Here is a 14,831-nt window from a genome sequence, read left to right on the forward strand (position 1 = left end):
ATTGCATCTTATACTTCAAGAATTATATGGAATATCTATGTTGTCCCTTATAAATTAAATGACACACAATCAAGACAGACGTGTCTCTTCTATCTATCCCACATTATAGTTGTTATCATTGAATCTCAGGTAGCGGATGGTTCCTCCAAAAGGTTGTTATCAGATTTCAGGAGGGAACAGAGAATAAAGAAGAAGGAATTGAATTTCTTTGTGACAGGTATGTAACTGATGAATGCCATTATTTCAAAATGGGTCTTAAAACCTCCTGGAGTTTTGGGGAGGTCATTTAGGTGTTCTTCAATGCACATCTAGTTCTGACAGAGAAATTACCAATAGCATCTCTGTTATCTGGCATTATTTGTCTTTTCCTGCAATGTGCTGCTGTAAGATGTTTTATTTATTTATTAAATGCATATTCCATCTTTCATTACTAGACTCAGGGTCTAGCTTTCCCTCCTCCTGCTTTTTTTTTTTTCTGCAGCAGCTTTTAGCAAGCTTCCAAGGCTGAAGGTAGACTTTATCCTGGGCTTTCTGAATTCCAGTCCAATATTTTAACCACCACACTCCATTCGATATCTTTATTTTAGTCATGTTTTGTGTTCATGTGATGGGACCAATCAGTATAATCAGTCTTATATGTGCCTATTCAAACTGAGTTCATATCATAGTGTCAGAGAAAGAGCCTATAGAGGTCACCAAGTCCAACCTCCAGGTCAGTGCAGGCATCCCTCACTACAGAATCCCCAACAGATGATCAGTCAGCCTAGGTTGAAACACTTTCAGCAAAAGGTAGTCCATCAATCCCAAAGGAGCCTCCTTGTCATTGAGAAAATGGGTACCAATGCATATTTTTTATCACTGTTTTTTTAAATTTTAATTCGATGGATTTATAAAAATTGTTAGCTATCTCTAGTAGCCTTTTGAATAGAAAGATGGGATGTGACTAAAATGAATACAAAAATAAAGTCGCACAGTTCCTCCATAACTTTTAAGTAGGAAAAGAAAACGTGCCCCACAACCCCACCATTTATAGCTGAACTATAATTTATTTATTTATTTTATTTATTAATGGGATTTATATCCTGCCCTATCTCCCGAAGGACTCAGGGCGGCTAACAACAAAACATATAATAAGTACAGAAATTAAGATAAAAATAAAATTAAAATCATCTGTGCAATAAATTAAAATTAAAAATAAATTAAAAATTGTAAATATAATTAAAATGCCTGTCAGTCCAGGTCAGCCAGGTGGAAAAGGAGTGTTTTGAGGTCGCGGCGAAAGGACCGGAGATCCAGGGCCATCCGGAGCTCAAGGGGAAGTTGGTTCCATAGGGCTGGCGCTCCCACAGAGAAGGCACTCCCCCTGGGGGTCGCCAGCCGACATTGTCTAGCCGACGGTACCCTGAGGAGGCCTTCTCTGTGTGAGCGTACTGGGCGATGGGAATTCGTTCCCGGTAGCAGATGGTCCTGCAAGTATCCCAGGCCTAAGCCATGTAGGGCTTTAAAGGTAAGTACCAGCACCTTAAATAATTGATAGCAGCACTGGTCTACATGGCAAATGATGGGGAATTCTGAGAGTTGTAATTAATTAAATGTTTGGAGGGCCACAAATTTTTTACCCTTGAAATAAAACAAAACTTTTTTGTGCCTACTTTATGAAATAAGATTTAACAATTAATACTTTGACAGCTTGTTAAAAGGGATAAAATATACTGTTTATATACCACATTTACTAAGATTTATTTTCTGGTTTTATTATAATTGCTCTCTTTTTCCCCCATGGAAGATGGTTAGATGAGTACCAAGATGATGGGAAGACTGAAAGAGAGCTAATTGCCAGAAGTAAGTAGTGAAAACAAAAATCCCTTGTACCATAAATATATCCAAAGTACCAAATTTCTAATTAAATATAAAGATATAGCATCTTCCAGTAAATGATAGTGCTTATTTTTTTTTGTTTCAGAAGATAACGATGCATCTGTAGCGTATCCTAGAGGTAGGTTGTGCATTATTTTCTCTTCTGCTTCTGTACAAATCAAATCAAATCAGATATCCTTATTACCGTCTTTGACCAGCCTTTACAGTAAAAAAAGTGAAATAGTATGACACAACACTTCATTATTGCGAAAGGGAAAAAAAGTAGGACAATAAAATGACATATCTGACTAAAGGTTTCACACAGTGGTATAACTTAGTGAATATATTTGGTCTGATATGTGAATTTGGGATTAGCATCCTTTAAAAAAAGTAATAAACGTAAAATTTATTAATATGGCCCTCGGTACTGTCCATAGGGTTTTCATGGCAAAGATACTGGAGTGGGTTGCCATTTCCTTCTCCAGTGGATCACGTTTTGTCAGAACTCTCGGCTATGACCTGTCCGTCTTGGGTGGCCCTGCACGGCATAGCTCATAGCTTCATTGAATTACGCAAGCCCCTTCGCCACGACAAGGCAGTAATCCGTGAAGGGGAATATGGCCCTCATAGTTGGGAATGATTGGGGAGATCAGAGCACACATAAAAAAGACACAGTATGAAGGCATGAGCAACAGTTTCTACCTCTCTGGTTCCACAAATAAGGAGTCTCTGTAAATAAGGACTCCCAGTAGAGCTGATAGGAAGGCCTCAAGGAAAAGGACCATCTATATTCTCTTAAATTTAGATTATATGGCAACCCCTTTGTCCTATGGCTTTTGGTTGCCTAACATTTGGCAATAGAATTCAGGGACAGTAGCGATATTATTTTGATGATCAATGTCCCTGATTCTCTCTTTAAATGTTGATTTGGCCTTCTCTAGAGTTAATTGGCCTAAATATTTAGGACAGAGGCCAAGACTGCAAAGTTCTATACAGATATGGTGCCAATGAAATTGGTAGCTCTCTTCTTGTGCTGTTAATTTTGCTGCTTGAACTAAAATATCATTACCATGTTAAATAGACATATAAAAAAGCAAATTATATTTTTGTGAAAAATTATTTGAATACTGGAGATGCAGACTCATAGATTATGATTCACCGAGGGGGCATGTTAAGAGATTGCACTTGAAGTATTTCACTAAGTTTTTTTCCCCCTTCTGATCTTCACTATTCTATTTTAAAATGAGTCAGAGGTTCCTCTGAGGCTAGATGCAAGACTTGTTTTGTTTATGCCAGCATCACCATCCTTCATAAATGGGGACAGCTCCCCCAGCAAAGCAAATGGGAACAGATTGTGAAATGACAGCAAAGGTAGTTTCAGACTAAAGTTGAGCAAGATTTTTTTCAGAATATTCAAAAACATGAAGACTAAATATTGCACACAAAGATTTTTGGAATGGGAATCCATGGATAAAAAGGGTTTTTAGTCAATTAAATCTCTTCACCTCTGCTATTGCTCCAATGACATTCTCTTCTTAGATGTAAGTTTCTATGACCTTCTTGTTTCATCGGACTATGCTATAACATGTGCAATATTGTTATTGCACTATTTTTGTTATTTTGAAATATTGGGCAGCTTCCCCTAAGGCATTTAAGTTTGAGGACTACCGTATAGTGCCAGAATTCCTAGACAGCGTGCTTATTGAAAACACAGGGAGTTCCTCCACATTAGCAATTGAACTAGTCAGCTTTATATCCACACAATCACACTTTGTCATTGGTATTAAGTAGCAGAGCTGGTCAATATACTGTACTTCACAGCAGTAGGTGCAGAAGAAATCACTGCATGGAGACTTCCGTACTTGCAAAAACTGAGTGAATTACTCATGTCCTGCTGGGAAATATTATTCTACTGTCTGGATCCTTGCTTTTCCCTCTTCCTGCTGGATACTGATGCCAGCAGGCTGTAATTTCTGTTTTTATTTTTACATGAAAAAAGAGTCAGCTTTCAGGATTCATCTCCATTTGTGGCCAGATGAATGTGTTGATAACTGAAGATGAGATGATAGTGTAGTTGTGTAGATGCTGATTTTTATATTCTTCCATTAGTTAGCTGGAGAGAGTACCTTTTGGCTGAACCATGGATCTCTTTAGAACGGGAATATTGGTGGTAACATTCTCAAATCACTGTGCATCAGTTAGGATGATAGAACCAATAGCTCGGTAGAAATAGCCTGGATGTTCTAGAACCTAGAGGACTATTAGACAAAAGAAATAAAGGCATCATTTCTTTTGAACAATTACTATTTTCCAAGTGATTCTGCTACTGTTCTGAGGAAGCCTTGCTTTATGGTCACTTGGTCACAGAGATACATATTGGAGCTGTTCATTCATTTATTCCGAGAGATCTCGGAGTCCTAGTAGACAATCACTTAAATATGAGCCAGCAGTGTGCTGCAGCTGCCAAAAAAGCCAACACAGTGCTAGGTTGCATTAACAGAGGGATAGAATCAAGATCACGTGAAGTACTAATACCACTTTACAATGCCTTGGTAAGGCCATACCTGGAATACTGCATCCAGTTTTGGTCACCACGATGTAAAAAAGATGTCGAGACTCTAGAAAGAGTACAGAGAAGAGCAACAAAGATGATTGGGAGACTGGAGGCTAAAAGATATAGGGAATGGTTGTTGGATTTGGGTATGTGTAGTTTAACGAAGAGAAGGGTGAGGGGTGACATGATAGCAGTGTTCCAATATCTCAGGGGCTGCCACAAAGAAGAGGGAGTCAAGCTATTCTCCAAAGCACCTGAAAGCAGGACAAGAAGCAATGGATGGAAACTAGTCAAGGAGAGAAGCAACCTAGAACTAAGGAGAAACTTCCTGACAGTTAGAACAACTAACCAGTGGAACAACATGCCTCCAGAAGTGGTGAATGCTCCAATACTGGAAGTTTTAAAGAAGAGACTGGCCAGCCATTTGTCTGAAATGGTATAGGGTTTCCTGCCTGAGCAGGGGGTTGGACTAGATTTTATTTATTTATTTATTTATTTATTTAATAATATTTATATACCGCCCTTCTCCCGAAGGACTCAAGGCGGTGAACAGGGCAAGAATAAAAATACAAAGTTACAAAAATTAAAAAAGGATTAAATATATGCCCACTAAAAACAGTAAATACAATATTAAAACACCAATAAAAACAACAATAAAACCCCCCACCAATCCCCCATCAGGCCAGGCCGGCTTGTTCGAATAAGAGTGTTTTTAGATCGCGACGAAAGGAACGAAGATCGGGCGCCATCCGGAGCTCAACCGGTAACTGATTCCATAGCTCCGGGGCACCCACAGAGAAGGATCTCCCCCTGGGGGCCACCAATCGACATTCTCTGATCGGTGGCACCCTGAGGAGGCCCTCTCTGTGGGAACGTACAGGGCGAAGGGAAGTTGATGCCGGCAGCAGGTGTTCCCTAAGGTACTCCGGACCCCTGCCATGTAGGGCCTTAAACACCATTACTAGTACCTTGAATCTCACCCGGAAGACAACTGGCAACCAATGCAGCTCACGGAGTAGAGGTGTAACATGGGAGTATCGGGAGACTCCCAACACAACTCTCACGGCTGCATTCTGTACCAGTTGGAGCCTCCGGGTGGTCCTCAAGGGCAGCCCCATGTAGAGAGCGTTGCAGTAGTCCAGACGAGAGGTCACGAGCGCGTGAGTGACCGTGCATAAGTCATCCCGGCTTAGATAGGGCCGCAACTGGCGCACCAGGCGAACCTGGGCGAAAGCCCCCCTAGTCACAGCCACTATATGGTCTTCCAGAGAGAGCCATGAATCTAGGAGGACTCCCAAGTTGCGAGCCCTATCTACGGGGGGTAATAATTCACCCCCCATAGAGAGAGATGGAATATCCGAATTAACCCGGGATGCAGGTATGCAAAGCCACTCAATCTTGTCGGGGTTGAGTTGAAGTCTGTTCCTCCCCATCCAGACCCGAACCGCCTCCAGGCAATGGGACATCACGTTGAGGGCATCACTGGGGTGGTTTGGGGTCGAAATAAAAAGCTGGGTATCATCAGCGTACTGATGATACCCAACTCCAAAGCCACGAATGATCTCACCCAGCGGTTTCATATAGATGTTGAACAGGAGAGGCGAGAGGACCGACCCCTGAGGAACTCCACAAACGAGAGACCTAGAGGTCGACCTCTGCCCCCCTGTCAACACCGACTGCGAACGTCCCAGGAGATAGGAGGAGAACCACTGCAAAACCGTGCCTCCCACTCCCAATCCCCTGAGACGCCGCAGCAAGATACCATGGTCGATGGTATCGAAAGCCGCTGAGAGGTCTAATAGGACTAGGACAGAGGAATGTCCCCTGTCCCGAGCCCTCCAGAGATCATTCACCAGCGCGACCAATGCCGTCTCCGTGCTGTACCCGGGCCTGAAACCCGATTGGTACGGGTCTAGATAATCCGCTTCATCCAGGACCAGAGGGAGCTGATGCGCCACCACACTCTCAACAACCTTCGCAAGGAAGCGAAGGTTGGAGACCGGATGAAAGTTGTTCAACACAGCTGGGTCCAAGGCAGGCTTCTTGAGGAGAGGCCTCACCACCGCCTCTTTCAAGACGGCGGGGAAGCTACCCTCACTCAGAGAAGCCGATATAACTGTCTGGAACCAGCTTCGTGTCCTCTCCCGGGCTGCATAAACCAGCCAGGAAGGGCACGGGTCCAATAAACATGTGGTGGAGCTCAGCCTCCCCATAATCCTGTCCACTTCCTCTGGAGTCACAGAATCAAACTCCTCCCAGGTAATATCGACAAGACTGCCCGTGTCCTGATCGTCAGACTCTGCCCAGTCAGAGTCCAGACCGGTCCGAATCCGAGCGATTTTGTCCGACAGATGTTGGCTAAACTCCTCGGCACGACCCTGCAAGGGTTCCTCCCTCACCTCTTGATTAAGGAGGGAGCGAGTCACCCTAAAGAGGGCGGCCGGGCGATTATCTGCGGACGCGATAAGGGTAGCAAAGTGATTAGACCTCGCCACCCTTATCGCAGCGAGATAAGACCTAATATAGGCTCTTAGTCGCAATCGGTCGGATTCGGATCGGCTGGATCTCCAACCGCTCTCTAGGCCCCATCTCTGACGCTTCATCTCCCGGAGCTCCATGGAAAACCATGGAGCTCGACGGGATCTGCACCAGGTCAGGGGCCGCAAGGGTACAACTCGGTCAAGAGCCTCCGTGGTTGCCCTTTCCCAGGCTTCCACTAAGGCATCCGCCGAGTTGTGAGCGAAGGAGGCAGGTGGGGACCCCAGCGCTGCCTGGAACCTCTCAGGATCCATTAAGCGTCTGGGGCGGTACCATCTAATTGGTTCCACACACCCACGGTGGGGAGTGGCAAAACGGAAGACCAGCCGCAGGAGATGATGATCGCTCCATGACAGGGGCGTAACAATTGGGGAGCCCCCACCAAGATCATCTAACCACCATCCAGATAAGAAAATCAGGTCAAGGGTGTGGCCTCCCACATGAGTCGGTCCCGAAATTACTTGCGTCAGGTCCATGGCCGTCATGGAAGCCATGAACTCCCGAGCTAACTCAGATGATCCTCCCAGGGATGGTAGATTGAAGTCCCCCAAAACTATAAGTTTCGGGAACTCAATCACCAACCCAGAGAGAACATCGAGAAGCTCAGGCAGGGCTGCTGCTGCATGACTAGGCAAAAGGTACACCAGCAGCAAGCCCAACTGCGCACCAGGACCGCATCTCAGGAAGAGAGACTCACACCCGATTATCTGGGGAATGGTGGCCTCCCGCTGACACAAGGTCTCCCTCATAACAACAGCCACTCCCCCACCCCTACCCTGAGCCCGAGGCCGGTGTAGCACCCGGAAACCTGGTGGGCAAAGATCAACCAGAGGAATACCGCCCTCTGGGCCCAACCAAGTCTCTGTGATGCAAACCAGGTCTGCCTGCTCACCCTCGACCAAGTCGCAGACGAGAGGAGCTTTATTAGCAACAGACCTGGCATTCAAGTACACTAGCCGGAGCTCAGGGGCCTGCACATCCTCGCTCCTGGGACCTCGGGGCGGAGCCAGAGGGTCGGAGTGCCTCACCGCTTGCAAGCAGCGGAGAGGCCTTCCCTGAGATCGATACGGCCCTCTGTTCCTACACCTGCTGCCATTCCCTAACGTTGTGGGAATGGGTAGTCCCACGACCAGCCCTGGAGCCCCGGACGCAACCGACCCCCGCTCCTCCCCCCCACGATCCATCCCGGAACTGGCCTGAACAGAGGTTGTTGGACTGCCCCCCTTGTCCAAACAACCAAAAAAAGTACCCTCCCCCCTCCCTAGCCCCCCCAAAAATTTAGACAAGAAACTAACCAGGGGCCTTTTATTAGATTTATGTCGGAGGCCCCTACCCGTGACCTCCAAGGTCCCTTCCAACTTCTTCTTCCTCTTCTTCTTCTTCTTCTTCTTCTTCTTCTTCTTCTTCTTCTTCTTCTTCTTCTTCTTATTATTATTATTATTATTATTATTATTATTATTATTATTATTATTATTATTTAATTTCTATCACCACCTATCTCAATCAATGACTCTGGGTAGCTTAGTAAATTCAAACAGCTGTTACATTTTGGGCTTTCTCTAGGGTGCCAGTAGTAGTTGTCTAAAGAAAAATAATAAAATAAAAATATATATAAAATAATAAAATAAAATAGTCAGGAGATGAATATGCATACCAGTCCAGGTCCTGTTTTCTCACTGTACTCATTGTGCATGATTGCTTAATTCCACTGATGTATAAAGTATCTTTATGTTCACACAAACATGAATACAAGTTGACTGATTGTACACATACAGGCTGAAGGGATTAGGCAATACGGCTTCATATGCAGTTCATTCTCAACTTTAAAGCCTTTATATGCTCAAGAAAATGCCTAAACAGAGTTTTTTTTATGTACCTTTGGCATCATAACAAAGCTCTGGTGTGTAATTTAGAGATTTGAAATAAAGTCATTTTTATCCTACAGTATGTACTTTGCTCAACACATATTTAATATAAATCTTTATATTAAATATTACATTTGTGATGTTATATGTAGCCCATCATTTGAACCTCTATGCTGGTACAAAAAAAAAAGTAAAGGTAAAGGTTTCCTTGTCCAGTTGGGTCCAATCTAGGGCACAGTGCTTATCTCCATTTTTCGACTGAGGAAACCAGCATTGTCCAAAGACACTTTCTGTGGTCATGTGGCCAGCCTAGGTACATGCCAAAGATGCATGAAACAATGTTACCTTCCCACCAAAGTGGTACCTATTAATCTCCTCACATTTGCATGCTTTCGAACTGGTAGGTGGGCAGAAGCTGGCTTAGGAATTGCAGTTAATCCCGTTGCACAGCGCTTGGGTCTTGAACTGACAAGCTCAGCGTCTGAACCTTCGCACTTCCTGGAACAAAAAATAAATCTCCTTAAATTCAGCTCAATTACGATGTCCTTGTTTTATGTTCATACAGTCTTTTTGGCAATAAAATAAACATATTTACCATGTCTTCTTTCAGGATGTCTTTTTAATTTCCCAGTACATCCTGTTATTCACTGGAGGTCTCCTGTACAAGAACTATCCCAGCCTGATTCTAATTTATTTCAATAAAGTTCAGTTGCCATCTGCTGAGTTTATCAACAAGTGGGGCATGACGGTTCCATATCTAATGAGTATCATGGAATGATCTGAGCATCTAAGTCTACAGCTTTTCTTTCTACAAAACCATCCTAATATGAGCGGTGGCTCAGTGGGTTAGGACGCTGAGCTTGTCGATCAGAAGGTCGGCAGTTTGGTGGGTCGAATCCCGAGTGCCGCGTAACAGTGAGTGCCTGTTACTCGTCCCAGCTTCTGCCAACCTAGCAGTTCGAAAGCATGTAAAAAATGCAAGTAGAAAAATAGGGACCACTACAGTGGGAAGGTAACAGCGTTCCATGCACCTTTGGCGTCTAGCCATGCCGGCCACATGACCACGGAGACATCCTCAGACAAGCACTGGCTCTTCAGCTTTGAAACAGAGATGAGCACCAGCCCCTAGAGTCGGAAACGACTAGCACGCATGTGCAGGGGAACATTTACCTTTATAGTTTTATTATTTAAATAAGTAAATTCTGGTTAGTTCTCTAAGGAAGATTCTTGTTACCATTCAAAACTTGTTCATACAATGATATTGCTTTGAAGCATATACAGTATCAAGATTACTCTTGTGCTATCATTTTAGCCACAGGGATAGGAATTTAAGCTGGTATGGGATGTGGGGATGAGGACTGGATCATAAAGTGACAGAAAAGAAAAAAAAGCAACAGTAGTCATTACTGAACTGCTTCTAGAGAACAGATTCCTTGGTTGATGGAAAAAGCTATAGGAATAAGCTATATATTTTGCATCAAAGGACCCCAAATTCAGTCTCTAGCATCTCCAATTAAAAGAATGATGTTTTAAAAAGCTAGGAAAATCCTTTGTCCACTTTGTGGAAGTAATAATGGAGTTTTCCTGGTTTCATTTGCTTTTCTCCCCTCTTTCAGCACAGGTGCAGCAAAACTTTTCATAATGATTGCCTCTTAACACATTCTTCTGCAATATGCTTTGGGATGGCACTGACTTTATTCAGTGTGCTAAACTAGGTCAGTTAAGACCTAATAGCTGAACTGATACAGCCTAATGAACTGGACTAGTGAGCTCCTTAGCTTGTTTAATTTTGTGGTGTAGCATGGTAAGCAAAATTACCTTGTTTGCACATTATATAGAACCTTGGTGGAGCAGTGGGCTAATGCCTCCTTAAGTAACACCAGCTGCCTGCAATTAGTGCAGTTTTGAGTCCCACTAGGCTCAAGGTTGACTCAGCCTTCCATCCTTCCAAGGTAGGTAAAATGAGGACCCAGATTGTTGGGGGCAATAAGCTGACTTTGTAATAATGCCGCTTGGGGTGTGTGTGAAAGCCCTAATAAGCAGGCATATACACAGAATGAAGGCTATTGCTAAGCTTGTAAGCCGCCCTGAGTCTTCGGAGAAGGGAGGGATATAAATGGAATTAAAATAAAAAATAAAAAATAAAAATATGAAATAATGTATTATGTGAACCAAGACAAAAAAAACAGTAATCAGTTTAATTATGTTGTATGAACACAGCCACCCTGTCCCATGAAGAACATGTGCACCAGGTTCTGGATTGATTAAAGACTAAATAGGGACCAATGAAGCTAAGTTATTGCAAGAACTACACATTTCATATCTGATTTACAGCAACAAGTCCAAATTTCTTGAGATATATCCAAGTACTGATTTGTTTCTCCAACAGGTTTGTAGTTATTGAGTCCAGTGACCCACCTGAGGAAAAGACCTTGGTTTCAAAGGGAAGGAAGGGGGATGAAAAAGCTTTATGTAGAAAATACAAAAATAAGTGATAGAAATGAAGAATGGAGATGATCTAGGTAGCGTGTAAATTTGTAAATGTAAATATCACAAGGCCACATTATGCAGTCATCATCACGATTCTCTTTATAGTTTAGTAATCAAATCCCCTACTAACATGTAACTGTATAGAAATGTATGGATTATTCCTTCCCATCTTCTCATAGCATTATGTCATGTAAGCTATAGATGATATGATCCCAGTATGTGTTGAAATGTCTAGTAATCATAGCATTACAAACAACTGTACATTTTCCTCCTCAGTGTGATAGATTTCAGTTGAGGTTGTTTGCTTCCTTTCCTTCACAGGTCAGTGGAGAGTGGTGGTGAAAACAGATCATGATTCTCCAGAGCCAAAGACATCTAAAAGAACCCTTGTGATTTATGGCTCAAAAGGCAAAAGTGATGATCTTCTCCTGTCTTCACAAAGTTTGGGATACGTGTGTTTTCAACCTGGAGCCACTGATGAATTCATTGTAAGTTATTGTTACATAAAGACTGAAGTGACACCTTGCTTTAGGCAGAGGACAGAAATCCTGCTATAAAGGGAGCAAAAAAATTATCCCTTATTTACTAAGAAGAGCTGAAATATTATTTATGTTTCGTTGCATGATCCCGTTGTTCTTTTTTTTCAAGGTATAAATACTTTTGAGGATACTGAGCGTATGAAAAGCAGTACATATCTAAAGTCATCGGCAATGAAGTCTGTGGAGATAGTTGTTGCAAGATTATACAATTATCCTATAGCCAATAATAATAAGTCAGTGATAACATTTTGGGAAGAAATAAAGAAACACTGTATTAAGAAAGTGTGGTTTGCAAGTTTTAAGGGTTATTAAGTGGCACCACTTAGTTCATTGCAGATGCTCTCCCCGGTCCTTTATTTTCTAATGTTTCAGTCACTATAGGGATATGATGAGAGCCGAGGCTGGGTCTCACAACTTAATTTCCAACAATGCTCCAGATTAATACTATACCAGAAGCATTAAAGAAGATTAAATTGATAGCTCCCAACCATCTAGTGTTGGCTGCCAGTAGTCAGGACTCTCCCAACAGACCAATAAATCTGTTGTTTTGTTGTTGCTTAGTTGCTCATTTTTCAGACCAGATCACTGTATCTGTATGTCTTCATCAGCTTTTCAGGCAGATTATTTCCACGTAAGTTTGGATTCACAGGTAAACGTTTTATATGCATAACTTTGTATGTACACTGGGCTCTTTTTGTTGACCATCTCTTGTGCAATACATCTTTTGTATACATTTTTGTAAATGTATATAGAAGATGTATTGCCTAAGGGTCTTGCATGGGTTCTGAACATAATTCAATTATTCTTTTTGTTGCTTGGATAGGTCTGATTATGAGTCTTAAATCCTTTTCTTTATGAGCAGAAATAGACAAAGGACCCCAATGCAGGTCCAGGGAGTGCATTTCATAACATGGAAACTTCTCCTCATGCCTGAAAAACAGCCTTTTGGAAGTAGTTTATGAAGCCCTCTCTTGCATATCTGAAGTTAACAATGAAAGACAATTCCTCATACAGTAAAGGGTTAAACCCAGGAAACTATGTTTAAAATGTCTTGAGCGTGGACATAAGCAAAAGAAAATGATGGTTAACTTTAATCTCTTTGTAGGTAATACAGCTGGATTCCTTTTGTTTTAACCAAGCCTACTACTGATTCAAATGTTACACTCCTAAGCCACAAGTGTTGGTGGCATATTTCACAACTTTTTTTCATAGGAAACTTGTGTTCATCTAGCATTCATTGGGTTCTCCCCTTCATGCTTAGGTTTGTTATTCAATAAACCATTTATTGTGATTGAATTGCTGATACATCTCTACTCTTCAGTAGGCTGACACCTTTTTTTCTTGTTATTTTTGATTGACTGCTTTACCTATACAGTATTAGAAAAGCCCATTCTTGCAAATCATCATATTTAGGGCACTGAAGCAGAAAAGATAGCTTGGCTTATTACCTTTGCTGTTCGATTTTCAAACAGTGAAACAATTTAATTCAGTCCCGCCTGACCTTTATGACATACTGAAAGTGGAATCTATTAGAGCAAAGTCTGTGGAGAGAAGGCCTCATTTCAATAACAGAGTAATAGACTGTTAGAAAAGTTAGTTTTTTATAAACTGGAGTTGTTTTAGCCCTTAGTTATAACAGCATATATGTGGAATAGCATCACATCTTTCCACAGTTGATGTCTAAATGATTCTGTATGTCTTTTCCCAGAATAAGAAAAAAGGTAGCGGAGAACCTTGATCAGTTGGTATGGTCATGCTCAATCTGCATTTATTGACTATAGAATAGAATAGAGTTGGAAGGGACCTTGGAAGTCTTCTAGTCCAGCCCAGAAGGACCTATATCATCTCAGATAAGTGACTGTCTGAACCTTAAGTGATAAAACCTGGGCTTTCCATCACTTTATAGGACAATTCACTGTTGTAAGAATCTGCACAAAAATGGATAAATTATTGTCTGAGAAAAAAAAGTTAAGGAAAGCAGATTATATTAGAGAAAATGTTTGCAAAAATAAATGTAATAGGAAAGTTGCATAAATACAAAGAAGTGCACAAGTGAATGTTTATATAGTTTTTTCAGAACGTTTGTAAAAAGAAGAATCAGCAATACTGAAATTGACAGACTCACCTATGATTAAGTAATTTTAAGAAACGTACAGAACCCATGAGAAACAACTGATGCTAGTAGTATTTAGGAATAGTTTATCAGCAAATATCTAGATACATACATAATGTAAAATTTTTAGAATGTGATGATAGTTTTGCAATACCCCCTTTTTTTTGGTTCTGGCTCAACTCCATCTAGCCCTTGTTGGATTCAGCCACCATCTTAGTGTTAATTTTTCCCAGTGTCTCTGACTCACTATGGCACATTGTAGGAAATTAGTAAAAAGAAGGCAGGGAAATTTTAGATGTCTACTATAAGCAGCCAGTTAGGCCTGTTCTCCAGATATTCCTGAATGTTGGAATTGATAATAATTCATCAGAGCAGGCTATGCCTTATTTTATATATATTAAAACAAGATGAGAAAACTGAAATTTTATAGTCAATTTTGGTAATTCCCTGACCTACAATTGTGTTTATGGCTTATATAAGAGATTAGCCAGTAAGTTCTCTGATTGTCTTTTCTTTAATAGTCAGCAAGGTATTATCAAAAATGTCAAGATTGTTGAAGTGATGGTACAGTTTAAGGTGCTATCTGGCTTTTATGTACAGTATGCATAAATATCAGCTGGAGCTTCAGTTGCATCATCCTGGTGGCCTTCTTGCCCTTTTTGAACCTACCCTGCAGAAACACCTGGACAATGTATTAGATGTCTGAGGGAAATCTCTCATGGCCACTTTTCTTGTAACTCTTCCCCTAACAATTTAGTTCCTGTTGTACTGAATCTCAGGAATAGTTGATGGGATGCTTTTTCTGCAAGAAATTTTATTTTTTAGAGAAAAATAGTTGGTACCACGAAGGGGTGGGTTGGTTGGGAGAATAACCT

General features: G+C 41.7%; 1 protein-coding gene across 1 annotated transcript in view; it reads left to right on the plus strand.

The window, feature by feature from the left end:
- LOC310638956 (lipoxygenase homology domain-containing protein 1-like) overlaps nucleotides 1–14,831 on the plus strand; it is a 215,031-nt gene that overhangs the window by 115,750 nt on the left and 84,450 nt on the right. Inside the window, exons 29-31 of the mRNA XM_083360317.1 lie at nucleotides 130–217; nucleotides 1,787–1,842; nucleotides 11,596–11,792. Of these exons, the coding sequence (XP_083216443.1) occupies nucleotides 130–217; nucleotides 1,787–1,842; nucleotides 11,596–11,792 (341 nt within the window). The remainder of the gene's footprint in view (nucleotides 1–129; nucleotides 218–1,786; nucleotides 1,843–11,595; nucleotides 11,793–14,831) is intronic.

This window comes from Vipera ursinii (genome assembly GCF_947247035.1).
Source record: "Vipera ursinii genome assembly, chromosome: 3".
Classification (NCBI taxonomy): Eukaryota; Metazoa; Chordata; class Lepidosauria; order Squamata; family Viperidae; genus Vipera; species Vipera ursinii.